The sequence below is a fragment of the Eulemur rufifrons genome, chromosome 29 (assembly GCF_041146395.1).
Source record: "Eulemur rufifrons isolate Redbay chromosome 29, OSU_ERuf_1, whole genome shotgun sequence".
NCBI classification, from domain to species: Eukaryota; Metazoa; Chordata; class Mammalia; order Primates; family Lemuridae; genus Eulemur; species Eulemur rufifrons.
In genome coordinates, this window is record NC_091011.1 from 93,917,400 (window position 1) to 93,936,380 (window position 18,981).

Here is an 18,981-nt window from a genome sequence, read left to right on the forward strand (position 1 = left end):
AAATGATCCCAATTCTGCTTTTCCTGCAAAAGCACTAAGCATGTTTATATATTCCAAGTCAAATATGATGTTAGAGTTACAGATTTTTGATTGAATCGTCATTTTAGTTGTTTCCCATCTTTTATTTCCACAGTGTTTTCATAGTAAATCGCTTTGTACACATGATTTGGTTGAGTCAAAGGTATTTTTAATTTTGATAGCCATTACAAATCATTCTCCAATGATAAAGTCCAATTGACAGTCCACCAATATAAGAGTACCTTTTCCCCCACATCCTCACTAAAATAGTGTATCATAATATTTTTTAAAATGTTATGTTTTATTTGAAAAATAAAATTTTGTTTTCATTTGTATTTCATTAATCATGAGTGTGGTTAAGTATCTTTGTATATGTTTATACATCATTTGTATTTATTGTTCCATGAACTACCTGTTTATATTCTTTGCTCAATAACTATTTATATATTTATATTCTTTCCTATTGGTTTGTTGGTCATTTACCAATTGATTCATAGGTATTTTTATATAATTAAGTAAATTAGTATTTTAGTACATATTTGACTGTTTTCCCAGTTTGATTTCAAATTTTTCAATTTATAAGTTTTTTTCCCATGTAAAAGTTTCCAAATTTTACATGGTGAAATGTAAAGTATTTTATGCCTTTTGAGTTTTGCATCATGCCTTCTCCATTCAGAACTTATTTTAAAAATTATTCCACATTTTTTCTGATAATTTTTTGTTTTATTTGTAAGATCTACATATTTACTCCACTGGAAATGTATTTGGTAGAAGGAGTAAGGTAAGATTCCCAGTTTATTTTTTCCCAAATGGACCACCCATTGTTCCAGGCCCCCTGGTTGAGCCGCCATCCCCTTCCTATGTCATATTCTACATTGCCCTTCATATTTGAGTTTCTTCTGGGCTCCCTGGTCTGTTACATTGACCTGACTCTCCATGAGGTAGGAGAAAACTGTAATGATCATAACTGTGAACTTTTAAAATTGCATTTAATATCTCATATAGCTAATTTCCCTTTCATTCCCTTTTATTAAAATTTTTCAGAATTTTCCTATCCATCTTTGCACATTTATTTTTCCCATGTGGATTTTAGAATGCCAATCATTTTATTGGGATTGCCTAGAATTTTTACTGGGATCAAAGTTTAGGTATAGGTTAGCTATCTGTGACACCCAATCACACCATGCTGGACTTCTTCACCTCCAAGTTGTGAAATGATTCAAGTAAGTGCCATCCAAACCTTAATGTGCTTAGAATCACCTGGGGAAATTAGTGACTGCAGATGCCGTAGGTCAGGAATGAAATTTGAGATTTTGCATTTCTAACAAGCTCCCAGGTGATGCTGATGCTGCTGGTTCGTGGACCACATTGAGTGGCAAGGATATATATAGCTGTGGAGCGGTAACTGTACGTTTGGTAGATTTCACCGGCAAAACGCTTGAGACTACCACTTTGTGTAGGAGCAGCTCTTCGACTATTGTTCTCAGTTTCTTTTGTAATTAGTCTACTTAGATTTTCTTTCTCATCTAGGATAATTTCTATTGCTTTATCTTTTTCTAAAAACTCCTTTAATCTAGGTTTTCATAAATCATTTCTATAAAGTTGAGCAAAATAAGGGTTTTTTTGTTTTTTTTCTGAGACAGAGTCTCACTCTGTTGCCCTGGCTAGAGTGCAGTGGCGTCATGATAGCTCACTGCAATCTCAAACTCCTGGGCTCAAGTAATTCTCCTGCCTCAGCCTCCCAAGGAGCCGGGACTACAGGCACGGGCCACTGTGCCCACTTAATTCTATTTTTAGTAGAGACAGCCTCGCTCTTGCTCAGGCTGGTCTCAAACTCCTGAGCTCAAGCTATCTTCCTGCCTCGGCCTCCCAGAGTGCTGGGATTACAGGCTTAATCCACTGGGCCAACCCAAAATAAGCTTTTCTAATCATTTAATTTCCATTCTCTTATTCACATTCTCATATTGAATGTCTTTTTCTTTTCCTTTTGATTAAATTATGAAACAAACCAGCCCTTGGATTTATCAGTTCTATCATTTTTCTGTTTTCTGTCTATCATTTGCTTTATATCTTCTTTAACTTTACATTTGCTGTTCTTGAATGTTTCATTCTCCTATTTTCATTGTCGGGGGGTGTATAATATTAAACAGGAATGTGAACTAAAATCAGCAAATCCAAGCTCCAAGCCAGACCCTGTCTTCTGACCCCCCCTCTGCTGCCCAACCCCACCTCCAGGGCTGCACGCTTCAGATGGAGGGTCTTAACGTGGATATTTATTTTTCCTGTGGCACCTACAAGAACTTTTTCACTTCAGCAGATTTAGGGGGTACGAGTAGTTTTCGTTACGTGGGTGAATTGCATAGTGGAGAAGCCTAGGGTTTTACTATCCCCGTGATCTTTCATGCCGCCCCCTCCAGCCTGCCCCGTCCCGAGTCTCCAGCGTCCGCAGACGCTCCCGAGACTATGCGTGCCGGTTGCTGAGCTCTCACTTGTAAGTGAGAACATGTGGCATTTGGCTTTTTGTTGAAACGGATATTTTTAACTAGACGTTTATCTAAGGGTCCTGAAAAGAACTTGGAGACTGGCTTAAGTTGCCACGGCCTTCCCACGTCACTGAAAGAGTAGGTTTGCCGGCTTGTGTTTCGGAAAGCGGGGTGGGGGGCGGTGCTCTTCCCGGGCTCAGCCACCGCGCAATGTTTGAAGAGCAAAACGCCACTTAAGTGGCCAAAATGAGCGGCCGCTGGGTTGGATTCCTATTCAGCATCGCGCACCTGGCAAGCCATCCTCGTTTAGGTGTGCTGCTTTCTAGATCGCGTCGGGGCTGCTTCCACGTAAGGCTTCTGCTCTTTCCTAACCAGGGTTCTTTAACTCTCCGAAACGCCACTGCTAAACAACCAAAACAGGCACAAACATCTAGCTTCGGGGTCATTTCTAAGGTCATCGTTTTCTCCCTGCTGTAGGTTTCTCTTTCGTTCCCAATCTGCCTCTATCTCTCCCTTCATTGTTTATAATAGATCTTGAACCCTCTATGCCCCACCGCCCACCCCACCTGGCCGGGCACTTAGAGGTGCATTTTTCTCTGGGTCTGTGCCTGGCAATCATTTCAGCTGTTAGCCTCTGTCACGTGGGGCTGGCTAAGTGCAGGGCAGCGCAGCTTTACATGTTGCCATGGTGACTTCTCCACTGATGGCAGAACCACTGACTCCAGCAAGTCACACTGTTCATTTTTGCCTTATTCTCGTGCCACGGGTTTGCCTTATTCTCGTGCCACGGGAATGCTAGGAGCAGTCCAGGAAAAGGATTTGAGCTCAGTGTTGTCCCTCCCCCCCGCCCCTTAAATCTCCCACTCTAACTCTTCCTACTGCTCTGTTTGAGTATCCTCTTCAATATCACTTAAAGTATCTCTTACGGTACCCGTCCTTGAGCTATGGGGCCCTTCAGGGGAGCACCACACCCTCCAAATGATCTGCTTATCACTTCTTTTACCAACACATTTAGAAAGACTATTGTCAGAATTCCTGGGTGTGAATTCTGCCAAGGGATTCTGTCAGTCGCGGCCTAGAAATGCTAGTTCCCCCTTTGCTAGAAAATCGGAACCTTGTGTCCTTGCCTGGGATCTCTACAGTTGCAGAAACATTATCTACATGACGTTTTTGACCCATCACTATGCACCTTTCAGAGGAAAGTCACCACGTAAATGCCAATAACAAATGATAAATTGCTTCATTCATTTGAGATCTTTGATTTCACATGCTCTGCATAAACTATCCAGAAATGTCTAAAGACAGGGACAGATTCTTAATTCTGTTGAGTATCTGTCTGGGAGCAACCCTGAAAGACTTTTAAAAACATTAAAATCAACTTTACATTAAAATGCAAATGTACATAAATATATGAATGTAGGGTGCAATTATTTTAAACATAGAGCATCGGATGAATTGCTTTGAAAATTCCCCCTAAAAAAGCTAAAAATAGTTTTCAATAATTGGAAATCTTTTAGAAAACAAACAGATACAGACAAAAGTAATGATCACTTACATTTGTAAAGACTTTAATTGCTGACTTGCTTTCAATGCACGGTTTTGTTTTAGCCTGACAGTGGCCGCATGTGGTAGGCTGAGTGGATGTGACCAGCCACAGCCTTAAAAAAGGAAAACACGACTCAGAAAACGCATTCGTTCCCTCAGTGAACACTGCCTGGGCATGGCAGTGGGTGGGCTCAGTGTGAGCTCCGCCTTTAGAATCACCTGGGAGTCCTAGCACTCCTGGCACCTGGTCCCCATCCCGAGCAATTCTCAGTGTGCAGTCAGGATTGAGAAGCAATGCGTGCAGCCTCATTCACGGCACCTAGCACAAAAGCATACAGAAAGTAGCATTATCGGGTAGAAAACTCAGCCGTACACCCTTCACATTCAGTGATTTTTTTTTTTCCCCCACTTTTCCTTCCTCTCAATGAAAATTTTCAATTTAAACATCAAAAAATTCCAGTTCATTCTGAACTGTCTTACTATTTTCTGTCATCCTTTAAATATAAGGCAGACATCTGAAATGTAATTTGCATATCTGTTGGTGAAATCTCTGCACTAAATACCTTCCTTTTTTTTCCCATTTTCCTCTTTTTGACATGGAATAAATCATCCGCAGGGCTGCTAGAGCCAATTAAATATTTTTTCACACTCTGTTGACACAAATGAGAAAAACTATGAGCCACATGGCTTGTGCTAGAAGTTTGTCACATTATCTTCGGGGGATGAGCCGGCACCAGGGAGGAATCTGTGGGGAAACATCAGGAAGCTTTAAGAACCAAGGCTAATTTGTTTCACAAGATTCTCATTGCTGACCATTAGCCCTTCCACCTGTCAACAAGCAAAGGCAGTTGTCTATTGAGATCTGAGGTTAATTCACAAGAACAGTTCAAAAGACAATGGAAATATCTGTAGCAGGGGCTTTTATATTCAGTTTTCTGAAGTCGGCCTTCTTGGAGGAAGAGACATTGTCTTGGGGTTGGAATTATAAATTTTCAGTTGCGCTAATGCAGCTGCAAAGAATATTTCAAAACCAAGATCCCAACTGGGCATTGATAAAAAGACTTAAAATATGTGCGTAATTAATTTTTAAAAGCACTTTAGGTCTGCTCACTCGCCCCTTCTGAGGGACCACACAGTGGAGCCAGAATCGGCTGGGCAGCCTGCGACCTGGACGCACCCCACTGTGCTCTCAGCAACCCTCCTCATCTGCATACTCCTGTGTGAAAACTTAAGAACAAAAAGGGTCCGCCTCACGTTTTGATGAAGGAGCGGTTACAACACAGACAACCCACGAATGTGGGCAGAGCTAGTCCACAGTGCAGGAGCATATTCCTCGTCTAAAACTGAGGACAGCATTTTCTGAAATTGAGATATAGAGGTTATGGCAGAAGATTAAATGTTTCAAACTGCATTTCATTATTCACTGTAGTCTCTTGAAAGACACATGATGATGACAAAAGCAAATCGGCAATATCCACTCATTTCGAAAAGACCCATCCACAGTCAAATTATGGCCTTTGAATTTACTAGATAGAAACCTCCACAGAGGGAGTAAAAGGAGAAAATCCATCATCCTTACCTGGTTCCTAAAATTGGTATCATGTGCCTAAATGTTCTCACAAATGACGAAGCTTATCTCCTGACTAGATTTTAGGTAATAAAAGAGTGCTATTTTTTTTTTTTTTTCCACTGAGCTCTCAATCCATAAATCCTGCAAGTCCAAAGCCTTTACTGATAATTACATAAGGCCAGTGGATGTTTCTGAGCAGAAATCTGAAGACAGTAAATCCAGGGTCACCCGAAGGCTTTCGTCTTATGCGCTGTGCCAATCCCTGACCACTGTCTGTGAGGAGAGGTGAACCACATCAGAATGTCCTTAAAATATCCATTTCTTACTTAACTACAATTGGTGGTTGCTTTTCTCTTACTGTTCTAATTTATTGACCACCCTCTCCTTAGAAATTGAGGCTATTTCTGCGATTCGATTCAGTAGACAACCAATTGTTGCTAAGTCTGCTTTGCTGATAAGAAAACCACAAATTTTATTAGGCGAGACCCCTGCACAGCAGGTATGTTCACGAGGCTTGGCGAATGGCCACATCTGTGACGCGGCATCTCATAAAGCCACAGGCAGTCACTCTGGTACTTCACGATATTTGACACGACATAACGTGCTTATACGGCCTCAGGCTTTCTATCCTGAGCTGCTGTGTTCTGTCATTGCACGACCCCTGCTCATGCAAGATCCAGCAGCAAGGAAACAATTTTTTTTTTCAAAAACAAATCGATAAACTCCAGGAAAAATCAACCACACAATATTCTTAAAAATACATCTGTTCTTTCTCACATATGCCTTTGAATGCATCAATAGCGTCAAAAACCTAAGTGCCAACATCACGGTATTTCCCCTTCCTGTTACGCTTGCTCTAGAAGACCAACTTTTTTTGTTTTCATCCAGGGAAGTTATCCAAGGACAAATCTAAGATAACCACTTATTAACTCCCTTTCTTCTTAAACTGCTTACTATTGATTAGTAATAGACTCCCCCCCTACATCAGAAATACTAAAGAATTATAATCAGAAGTTAAAGTGGTGGTCCTATTTACAGCTTTTGCAACACTAAAAAAGAAATAGAACTAGAGGAATTGACCGGTAGTACGTTCTGGCAGGTAAATCATTAAACACACACAAATGATTCACCCAAGGGGAGGGGGGGAAGAAAAAACAAAACAAAAAAAAACCCCAAGGTTCTCAGAAGGAATCATTTGTTCCCTCTCGGGCACCACAATAAAGTAAAATACACGCACACACAAACAGTTGGAGACATGAACCACCAAGGGTGGTGCTGGAGTTCTGCGACTCAGAGTGAGGTCTGTGTTCAATGCAGTGTTAGAAATGCAGGCTCCCAGGCCCCGCCCCTAGACCATCTCTATCAGAACCTGCAAGTCAGCAAGATCCCAGGTGATGTGTGTTCGCCTTAGTGTTCGAAAGCTCTGAACTAGAGCACTCAAGAATCAATTGATTTGCTCTCCCCCAAAGGCACATTAAAATGGGGTATAAGGAGGAAGAAAAACCCTAAAGAGGTACAGTCACTCTCTCAAGGCCAAAGAACCCACCAGTTACGCGAGTACAGGGTCCTTTTTATCCCTGACATCCAGGGCCCTATCTGTGTAGGACGTGACAGCCCCTTACGGGGGAGTCCTGCTGCCGCTGCTGTGGGCAATCTGGAAACTACGCAGCAGGAGAAAGTGTTTTCTTTCAGACGGGGGTTTAAATGGAAATTCCCAAATTCATCATATTCCCCCAGATTTGAGGCTTCTTCACTCCTGCACTCCTGTTAGTGTCAACACGAATTTATAAACACCCTGGGGCAGAGAGGAAAAGAAATCACAAAACTCAACTAATGTCTGACAACATTAGTAAACGGAGTTACCGTCCTTCCTCGGTATCTGAGGGGGGGGGAGGTGGTTCCAGGAACCCCTCGGATATCATAATCCACAAGATGCTCCAGTCACTTACATAAAATGATGTTAGTACTTGCATATAACCTGAGCACATCCTCCTGTATACTGTAAATCGTCTTTGGATTACTTATAATACCTAATAATACAATGTAAATACTATGTAAATAGTGTTACACTGTATTTAGGGAATGACAAGAAAAAGTCCACACGTGTTCAGTACAGACACGTTTTTCCCAAATGTTTTTGATCTGTGATCAGTTGAATCTGTGGATGGGAAACCCGCAGATACAGAGGGCCACCTGTACAATGCCACACAACTGGGCTGCCCAGCCCCTGGCACTGAGACTCTCTGATCTAGACTTTCAAGGCTCATTTTGAGAACTTCAGTAGGATGCGTGGACAGAGTCCTGAATGAGGAGTCCAAAGACCTCATCCTTGTTCTAGTGACTCTGGCATCTACCAACCATGTGATTTGACCTAATCACTATCCATTCTGCATTTCAGCTGTAGAGAGAGGTAGTGGGACTAGATAATCTGTAAAAGCCAGCTGTAACGATCTATACTCTGCAAGTGCCCATAATATTATCCAACAATAACTTCGACAATTGATTTGTAAACAATTACAACTAAACATCAAAGAAGGAACAATTTGCCCACCTGAGAAATAAGACATATTTGTCTAACGTGAAAATGGACACCATATACCTTAGTGTTTATTTTGTGAAATACAGACCTGAGTGTTTAATTAATAAGCTATTTCAACTGAAATACCTATTTGTAGTTAACCACACTAAAGAATGCAAAGTCGGCCTACTCTGGGGGCGTTAGCAAGTCTTTCCTCCTGAAAGACAATTGAGACAATTCAGAAGTTAGCTGGAAGACTGATGGGAAGTAGGAGTACAGTAAAATCCATTGCTCATTCAGTACTCACACAAAAATTGGTATTATTTAAAAATCACGACATGTCACAGACGACAAGTTTGTTCTGTTTCTTTCTATGCAGTTGCCCTCTTTTGGTTCCTGGATCTTGGACAATCACTAGCTGCCACTTCCTCTCTCCTTTAAGAAGCTGGAAATGTAAGGCTTGTTTAACTTCACAAGTCAGAAGCCAGAAATTCATAAGCCCTTTCCCATGTAAAATCGGAAATTCTGGCTGGCTAGCTTTCTTTAGAAACTGCAATGAAAGGGTATAGGTAGAAATGTGAGACTCGGGATTGGTCAATATGTGCCACATACTGTTCTCCCTATATAAAAATCTGCTGACCTTGAGAAATCTCTCCCTCCTAAAAGATCCTCTTAAAATAAAACAATGTTCTTCAGCATCTTAGTTGATAACTATTTGTTTTCATATCTGTTTCCAAAATATCAGTCAATAGTGAATGGCTAAAGCAAATTATTTAAGAAAAATCATTTTTTGCCATTTAACTCAGTTTGGAAAGAGAATAAAGTGAAATAAAGAATCTGGGAAGAACAGGGCATAGATATACATCATCTAGCCCAGTCCCTGCTGCAAAAACAATGTTGCAATTTAAATTAAATTAGAATTAATAGCTGCAGTTTTGTTGAAGTGTCTCAAATTATCACTTTAGATGCCGAAGCTCTGGTGGTTTCCATGGAGACATTTTCTCTAGGAGATGTCAGATATGATCTAATTTTTTTTTTTTTTTTTTTTTTTTTTTTTTTTTTGTCTCTGATACATAACAACCTCAAGCTTCTAGTGCCTTTCATTGTAGGGGGTTTTATGTTAGGTAATTGCAATTTATTTTTATAGGCACTTAAAGGTGTTTTATTTGCAACTGGTTTCTGAGCCTAAAGTCTACAATTTTATATATTTTGAAACAGTAAATAACTACAACCACTGGACTTATCTTCTGTAGTTTTTTAAAAAAAAAAAAAAAAAATTTTTACTCTGTCCTTTCCCTAGCTGCTTGCTGGGATGGACGAGAAATTGGAGGATAAAGAATTCAAGTATTTTTTTAATATTCTTACAACCGGATTGTAAATCAGTTTCCTAGTATTAAGCACCTGCCTTGAAACTTTTATTTTTTGCATTCTGTAAATGGAATCAAATTATATTCCAACAATGTTTTAAAGCACAATTAGAACAATTCCTGGCTCCATAAGTGTTTTGTAATGGTGATAACTATTCTCCCTGTTCTGCTTTGGCCCATCAAGGGTTTGTATCTGTTACCAAGGGAATGGTGGGTTACTGCTCTTCTACAGCATTGGCTCAATTTGCCACGTTGCTCATGCTGCCATCACAAGGAATTATCCTTTGGTAAGATAAAATGTCTCTCACACTCAGCTTTTGAAAAAAGACAAGTACAGTCAGAAACCTTTTAGAGTTCATTGGCTTCCCCAGACAGCCCACCAACCATAGAGAAAATAACTGGGATAAATTGATTGGTGGTCTTAAGACCTTGTAATGATGTTGATTATTTAATAGAACCAGTGTAGACTGATGGCTTCTCATCTGAGACAGTTCAGGTTAGTGTTTAAGAAACAGTTTCTGGAGCCAAATTCCTGGATTCAAAAACCGCCACTTCCTGGTCTTGTGACCTCAAACCAAGTTTTTGTTCTTCCAGTGGTGCCAACCTCACAAGGTTCACGTGAGGATTAAGAGAATTAATACATAAAAAGGACTTAGAACAATGCCCGGCTTGTAGGAAGTGCAATTATTTCCTAAACAGCTTGTTCCCAAAATTTGAATTTCATGTCAATTAACATGAAATTTTTGGCATTCCACAACAGAAGGAAAACAGTTCCAGGTTGATTCCACCACAACTCACCACTTGATTTTCTGCCATTTTTGCAACTTTGCCTTTGAAAGTTGTTCCATGGTCCTAGAAGTTCAGATTTGGACTGGACCCTAGGAAATTTGTTTGAGGAAACTATAGGCCAAATGATGACTAATTTCATGTAATCCTAGAATTTAGAGCTTTACTACTCGTCACATATAAACAACCTCCGTGGTGATTTGGGGCCTTTGTTGCTTAATGCTGGAGTTCAGAACTTGTCACTGGCATTCAAGAGTCCTGGCTGTTGTAGCTGCTAAAGGAAGGACACCATGCTCACCTCTGCCCAGCACACAGATATAACAGGTGCTGACGACACTGTCATCTCGCTCTTGCAGTAAAGCCTTTCAAGAATATGGTAGAGAAAAGGGCAAAACACCTTTAGGAATGAAACAGTCATAGTTTATATTACTTTTGGGGAAAGGAAAGTATATTTTTACTCCCCAGTTCTAATGTATGACTATCCTACTATATCTGTGTAATTATGGAAAACGACTCCTCCTGGGCCTGCTCTTTACGAAGTGTGTTTATTTCCTTTTTGTTTTCCTGAAAATGGAAGAAGGAAAATACACCAGTAGTGAGATCTCAAATTGCTTCCCATATAGAAGACAATGGAAAGGAAGAACGTCTGTGTGCTAAAGTGTGAATGTGACCACGCATGAATGTTTCAGGACCTATGGTATATTTGCCCTCTCTGCGGGTGAGAAGCATAGTAGTGCACATGTGGTGAGCTCTGAAGCCTCGGCCAGGCTGTTGCTAAGCGTGCTCCTGGGAGAAGAATCTCCCATCACCCGTTCTTCTGCAGTATGTCCTTCCCGGCGTGTGCTGGGGCCGGGGGGTGGGGAGCTAGTCTCTGGGTGGTCCAATGGAAACATGGTTTATGAATATAATAATGGGAATGACCAAACAAGGACACGTGCAAGGGAAATACATGTGCTTGTATGAAAAACTAAATCAGCTGGGATGGCACCACGTTTTGGTTATCATGTAGTGTCATTTGAGGATCCAGAGGAAAAGTGTATCGTCTATGCTTATTTGATATAAGTCTGGTCTTGAGACTGTTAATATCTAGGTTGTTTCAAATTCACACTCTAAATTTGGACCTACTTAACAATGTTTTCCAAAACATAGGTTCCATGATACTCCAGCACCACTAAAATTGCTCAGCTCTCCCAGCAGGCTGGGCAGGGGGAGCGTGGGTGTCAGCGGTAGGACAGCACGTGCGCGGATAAGGTTCATCGTCCACATCCCAGTCGTGTCTGTTGGGCTCTGTTTTTCCCTGCACGCATTTCCAAAAGGATGTTGGTACCCAGGGAAAAGGACAGTTGGGATTAAAATGTAGCTATCAAAACAGCAATTGCTCTGATTGCCAGAATAAAATGGCTTTGCCTCGAGGGAGTGAGCACTCACAGGCATTGGGACAGCCAGGCTTCAGTTATGAATAAAGCCATGAAAATAGGAATGCTCATGCAAAAAGAAAAGAATTTTGCCCTAGATTTCATAAGAGTTTGTTGACCTGAGGGTTTTCCACTGATTGTTTTCTAACAATAACCAACGTCTAACAGACAAGGAATCATTCATGTGTTTTCTATATTCAATATGTTCATTCTTGGGAAGACTAGGAATGCTGCCTCACTTCAAGGACTTAGTTGAGAGGGGGCAGCTGACTTTCAAAATTATACCTGCATGGAAGACTTTATTATTAGAAGAAGCTATGCAATGTTTATATACCTCTTAATGGACTGATTTTAATTATACCAGTTAAGAAACCTCCATTTAGCCCTCGCTACTGCATTACTAGTCATTGGAAATGCAAACATAATTTAGACTGGGCTCTGCCTTTAAAGGACTGGCCACTTAGTCTGAGGTGGCTGAGCACACTTTCAGGAAAGAAGTAAGATTTGATGGACAAGGAAAGGGAAGATAAACCAGATGTCCAGGGTGCCAGGGGTGAGCAAAGGCACGTGAACCTGCAGCATCAGGAATCTGTGTGCCTAGAATGTTGAGTTGGAGAAGTGACTCTATAAGGGAAGGGGCAGGAGAGAAACTCAGCCCAAGGGAGGCCTTCTTCCCCATGCCAGTGAGTTTGGATTTACACCAAAGGCAATCCTGGGGTATTTTTTTAATGTTCTCTCTAGCACTTATTCTTCTTGGGTCATTTCTTGCACTACTTCCACACTTTCCACTATTGTGTATATCAGTAACCTGGGAGAGGCTTACCAATATCTCTAAACATCTGCATTTTTCTGCAGTTTTGTGGCTGAGGATGCCATGCAATAAGGCAGGCTTTGGAGCAGAGAGAACCAGGCTACCAGCCACCTTACCTGAGACAGAAAGAAAAGCGAACCGTTTCATAGTATCATGAATATTGCACAACAGAATAATAAGTTACAGTGGTAACTTTTTGTCACTATATTTAATATAATTTGAAGGTTCATCTTTTTTTTTTTTTTTTTTGAATGTCAGGAATGGAGTGAGGGACAGGGGGAGACAAAAAAGGTCAGGAGGTTTCTGTGTTTATCAAAAGGAGACAAGAAATAAGACCTAACATTTAATTCATGCCATCCTGTAGCCATAGCTCTGCTTTAGACCGAGGTGATCTGCTCCCTTCTCCAACAGAAGTCCAGACACACACGTGAAGTAATTCTTGAATCAGCTTATGTAGATGATCAGATACTCTGCCGACCTACAGAAAGACTTCAGGATCTATTTGCTTTTCTTGGGTTTAAAATTTGCTCTTTCTTGGAGAAACATTTAATACAACTGATTCTGAATTTTTTTTAAATAGGGGAAGACATAGAATATTGATTAGGCAGCTAATAATTCTTGGCTGTTGTGAAATATTACCCCCTTACAAATTCCTGAAACGTGCAGTGTTTTGCTGGAGCCATTAAAATATCAGTTTAAAGAAAATGATTCCTTTTTAAACTTTTTAATACTGTCACTGTAAAAAGCTCATCTAAAAATACATTCAATGCCACCAGTTGTGAATGGGGTAAAAGTGGATGGGAGGCAGATTTCCACCAAATGTAAGAAAACATATTGTAATACGCAAGATTGTCTGTCCATGGAACTGGAGCAGGTTCAGCTCAGGGAGTTCTAGGATTCTGATATTTCTCCAAGTGAGTGACAGTGTTTTATCCAGGCCTTGTGAAAAGAGGAACCGCGGGAACAGGGATGGAGGTTGCTGTGATTCTTGTGGGAGAAAAATAGCAAGATGAGCCCATCTGAAAGGGAGATTTCAATTGGGAAAACTAGAAGTGTGGAAGAGTTGTATGAAGAAACGGGTACCAAGTTATTTGGGATCAATGGTACACTTGACTTTTACACCTCACTCTCATTTCTTTCTGTACAGCCAGTGCAGATTTTCCCTATAACCCAGGACAAGGCCAAGCTATAAGGAATGGAGTCAACAGGAACTCGGCTATCATTGGAGGTAGGTGATACATAGGACAGGCTTTCGTGTGGCTGCTCGCCTGTGGAAAGTAACAATTTTCAGTTAAATAGTAGTCTAGAAAAAACAAGCATTGTCTAGATTTCTACATCATTCATTTTTCCATTTAAATAGGACATAGATTATGGGGGATGATGTGGAAAAACTGTAGTAAATGTAACCTGGCTACTTAATGCTGGCTTGTTTTTGAAGAAAAGAAAAGGGAGAAAGAATGGTAGTGGTGAGCTAGACAGAATCGTGATATGTGAGTAAGTAGCAGTGACCATAGCCAGGGCATTTCTTTATCTCCTCTGATCTTTTTCACTCTCACCCTCGTGCATCCCAAATGGTCCAGGGTAGCCCATTATAAAAATGGGAAGGAATATACCAGTCTGGTTACAGTTATCTTAGTAAAAATTATCAGAAAATTAATAAGCCAAAGCTGGAAAAACAAACACCACATGTACTCACTATTAAATTGGAGCTAAATGATCAACACTCATGTGCACATATGGTAGTTAAAACTCAACGGAAATCAAGCAGGAGGGAGGCGGGAGGAGGGGATGGGTGAATCCCCACCTAACGGGTACAAATGCACACTGTCTGGGGTATGGGCATACTCATAACTTTCACTCAAACTGTACAAAAGTAATTCACATAACCAAAACACTTGTACCCCTGTAATATTCTGAAATAAGTCAAAGCATCTAAAATATTCCAGTCTTTTCTTCTTGCCATGGACGGCTGCAGAATAATTTGATTGTCCTAGGATGGTCCCTCACGTTTGAGTCACACTATTGGTAGCCCTGTCACCATTGGGTTCTTTTCTCCCTGCTCCTCTGTCTTATTCCACAAAGGTGTTTCCTGCCTTTCTGAGTGTGGCTAACATTGTAAACACTTCAGGGATTTTAAACTCGGCCAACCAACATGGCTTAGCCAGTAAATTTCTTTTCTGCAGGAAGAAAGTACACAACTCCTTTCTAAGAAATATAGATGACTATAAAATTAGAATACATTCAGAATGGTTGTTTAAATCACATTGCCCAAAGTTCTGTATAGTCTTAAGGTCCAAATCCTCACTAGTTTTTTGCTTTTTAAAGATAAACTTAATTAAACATAATACATACCTTTAAGTGTAACAGGGCAATGACTTTCCCAGGTTCATACCCCCATGACCACCACTAAAAGATAGAGGGCATTTCTATCACCCTAAAAAGCTTTCTTGTGTCCTGTTGTCCCCTGCCCCACACTCCCAACCAAGGCAACGTCTGACTTCTCGTCACCATTAAATTAGTTTTGCCTCTTGTATAACAATGTTACACGATGTTACAGTGTAACAATGTTATTGTTACACGGAGTTTTTGAGTTCTATTGTCTTTAATAAATACTGAGGTCTGTTTTGGCAGACAATTAAGTTCATTGCAGCTTGATATTTTTTTAGTCTTTTTCAAAGCTTTTTAAGAGATTTAAAGTAGTCTTTAGGCCTATTTAGGAAAACATCCTCAGGACCATCCTGCTATAGTCCATATTAAGTATACTGCTTGTTTAATGAGGTCTCTCATTGTGGTTGGCTAGAGCATAAACATCTCCCAGCCCTGTGTGAGCTCTGGAAATTGTTCTGCTTACAGCTCCTGAGTTATTTCTCTTTGCCTAGCCTTGTGGAATTTCATCCTATATATGCTCATATGAGTATTCAGGACAGATTCAGCCCAGATTCCAATCGGTGCAGATTATGAGAGTTCTTTCTCTGCATAGCATTGTGTGTGTGTGTGTGTGTGTGTGTGTGTGTGTGTGTCTCCCTCCTCGATTCATGGAGACTGTTGTTGTTCTTGACCTGACCCTTCCTGCACTGCTGTCCAGAAATCGCTGCCAGTGAGAAAACTAGGAAAAATGTAGGATTCATCTCTTCTCTCAGACATCACGGTTCTGCTCCACCTGCTTCCCAATGTCCAAAAACAGTTGTTTCATAAGTTTTCCCCAATGTTTTAGTTACTTTTGGCTGGAAGACAAGTTACTCCTGTTGTTCTTGTTACCCCTTCATGAACAAAAGCAGGAGTCTTATTTCAATGTTGCTGTCTTTATTGTTTTGAAATGTGTGTCTTACAGGGGAAAGGGTGGTGGTTGAGGGAACTACGGTGAGGTAGGGAAAAGGTGTTGGAGAGGATACACAGGATTCGTTTAACTCTAGGGCTTCTCCTGTCTCCACCAGGGGTCATTGCCGTGGTGATCTTCACCATCCTCTGCACCTTGGTCTTCCTCATTCGGTACATGTTCCGTCACAAGGGCACCTACCACACCAACGAGGCGAAGGGAGCGGAGTCGGCTGAGAGCGCGGATGCCGCCATCATGAACAACGACCCGAATTTCACAGAGACCATTGACGAAAGCAAAAAGGAGTGGCTCATCTGAGGGGCAGTTACTTGGCTATGGGACCGGGGAGGAGGGAATTCCTAGGGAGGAGGGACAGGGACAAAAGCACCCCGCTTCATACTCTGAGCACATCCTTAAAATATCAGCACAAGTTGAGGGAGGCAAGCAGCAGAATCTTCCTGAGACTGAGCACCACAAAAAATACTTCTTACTGTTTCTTTATAGCCGAGTTTCCCCTTCTGTATCAAAACAAAATAATACAAAAAATGCTTTTAGAGTTTAAGCAACGGTCGAAATTTGTAGGTAATATCTGTCTTATTTTGTGTGTGTTTAGAGGTGTTCTAAAAACCCGTGGTAACAGGGCAAGTTTTCTACATTTTTAAGAGCCCTTAGAATGTGGATATTTTTTCTTCAGAAAAGCCAATGCACATCCATGTGGCCCCCAACATTCTCTTCCTTTTGCTTATAGTCAACTTTTAGGGGGCTGTTGTAGTAACTAGTTTGTGTTCATATAGTGATATTTCTTTTGATGTCCTATAAACTGGAAAAGGAAAGAAAGGGGCAAAGGTGAACCAATTATTTGCCAGTTTCCAAAGAGATCTGACTCCACACCAGTTCTGAGGGTTCCTGCGGACACCAGCAGTTGGAGGAGGAGCGTGTGTGGCACCTGTTGTGTAGCAACATAACACAACTGGAGAGAAGTGTTACAGAACCAGGGAAAGCAGCTTGTATTGGGGCTGTCGGTTTTGTTTTTCATTGAATTCTACAAGATGATATTGTTCCATGTACATAGTCCTAGACCTATTTAATATCTGTAACTATCAGCTACAATACCATGGTGACCAGCTGTTAGAAAAAAATTTTTCCTGTTTTACCTGCAACATACTGGATTTATGTGTATAAGCGCCTCAGTGGGGAATTAGAGCCAGATGTTATGATTTGTTTGCTCTATTTCTTTTATAGTTGTAGCAAAATTTCTAGCGAATGCATAAATTAGGTTGCTCTTCATATTTTGCTTTAAGTCTCTGGTTTTTACACCCCTGTGACAAAATCCTAGCAGACAGTGTCTTCTGGCTGGACACGATACAATAAAGCCAAGTTGTTACTGCTATTACTCTGGAATCATATCGAAAACACTGTCATGTTTTAAATCGGCTACTCCACGTGTTGTTCCACCCAAAACAGACACACGGCTGTGATTCAGGGAACTTTTATGACAGATGCACTTGAGCCTCAAGTTCATCACAGACCTGGTAACTGATTGTTGCTTCTCAGAGAATGAATGAGTCTACTTAATCACATTTCTTAGTTTAATCAGAAACCTTGACCAACTTATTTCAGCAAATAACTCAATGATTTTATTTAAAAATAATGGACAGTGTAAACAAATGGGGATAATACTCCCTATTGGAATATCAAAATTTTTTAAAATGTGCTTTAATTACATAAGTTATTTCTAGAATGACTACCATTTCTGATCGTTATACTTCAGGCCTCTTACACTCTTTAAAAAAATTGTTAGATGCCAGCGTTTTCAGGAATTACATATGATCACACTTTCCTCCTCCGGGGGCGGGGCGGGGGGGCGGTTAGATTAAGTTTAAAAGGTACGGATGTGATTTTTCTGATGGCCTAGCTCAACAAAATGGAAGTTCTACTTTGTTAGGATTGTACATACACACTCTTCAAGATTCTCAGTGTGTCTCACTTACGGAGAACCCCCATCCTTGGAGAATGGAAAACATGATCTAGAGTCACAGCGGCACGTGGCACCAGTTCATAACACGTTCTGAGTAGGACAGTGGACAAGATAACTGCCACCAAGTCAAGGTAACAGAACAAAAGGACTCTGATGCCCTTTCACAGCTGCAGGCCAACCTCAGGCCCGATCATGAGCACCCTTCATTTAGAAAGGTCTTGATCATTCTTCTATAAAATATACTTAAAATTGGAAAGTATTTAATATGACTAAATATCAGAACAATGTAACATTTACAAATGACATTTGAAATCCAAGGCTGTTTTGTTGAACCAAGATGGCTACCATTAAGGTTTGGTTTGTGTATTGTCAAATTGAAAAGGCAAATTTTAAACTGTGTTTTAGAAGCGTTTCTGATTTTGCGGCCTATTTTACAGGTATTGCTTTTGCACTTAACAAATAACGCTAGTGGAAATTTATTTCTTGCTGTTCCCACAATAGCTCGATTCTTTCTGCGATGTCTCAGCACTTTTCCTTTCTTCCCAAAATGACTAAGATTAGAACCACCAAAAGCAGCTCCTGATAATAAAATGTTCTCATCCTTTCTGTTCCCTCTCTTCTTTCCCTCCTTCCTGCCACAAAAGGTGAAAAATGAGATCCAACCCTTCTCTCACCAAATTTCCAAACGTGGGGCCCTGGAGTTCCTGCAGGGATCAGTGGTTCCTCCCACATCATCATCAGTTAAGACAAATATGACACCACTGTCCCTTTTCCTAAGGGGGTTACAATGTGGCTATCAGGACACAAAAGAGGTAGATAAAGGTATTAAGTTAAGTGACAAATGCTGGAAACCTTGGCCTCTCCCTGGGATTATGAGTTTGACAAAAATTCCTACATCTGTTTATAACGGCCACATCCAGCATATTTTAAATGGTAAATAATCTGTTTATGTGAAAAAAGGAAGCAAATCTTTTCTCCAACTCCCTCCCTTGACAGCTTAGCACAATGCAGCCTTGATAGCCATGACATTATGACCCAAACTCAGTGCCTAATCTTGCTTTGTCATTCACATCCCACAAAATCTTGACATCTTATTAATATATCCCAATACATTCTCAATCAAGCACAAATGGGCCTAGTGGTAGCCTCTTTAAATGTAATAATACCAATAGAC

General features: G+C 40.7%; 1 protein-coding gene across 1 annotated transcript in view; it reads left to right on the top strand.

Annotated features, from left to right (window-relative positions):
• The window catches only part of CNTNAP2 (contactin associated protein 2), a 1,217,706-nt gene extending 1,201,473 nt beyond the window's left edge, over positions 1-16,233 (top strand). The window contains exons 23-24 of the mRNA XM_069461685.1: positions 13,661-13,741; positions 15,948-16,233. Coding sequence (XP_069317786.1) covers positions 13,661-13,741; positions 15,948-16,147 — 281 coding nt within the window. The 3' untranslated portion in view covers positions 16,148-16,233. The remainder of the gene's footprint in view (positions 1-13,660; positions 13,742-15,947) is intronic.
• The last annotated feature ends 2,748 nt before the right edge of the window (positions 16,234-18,981 follow it).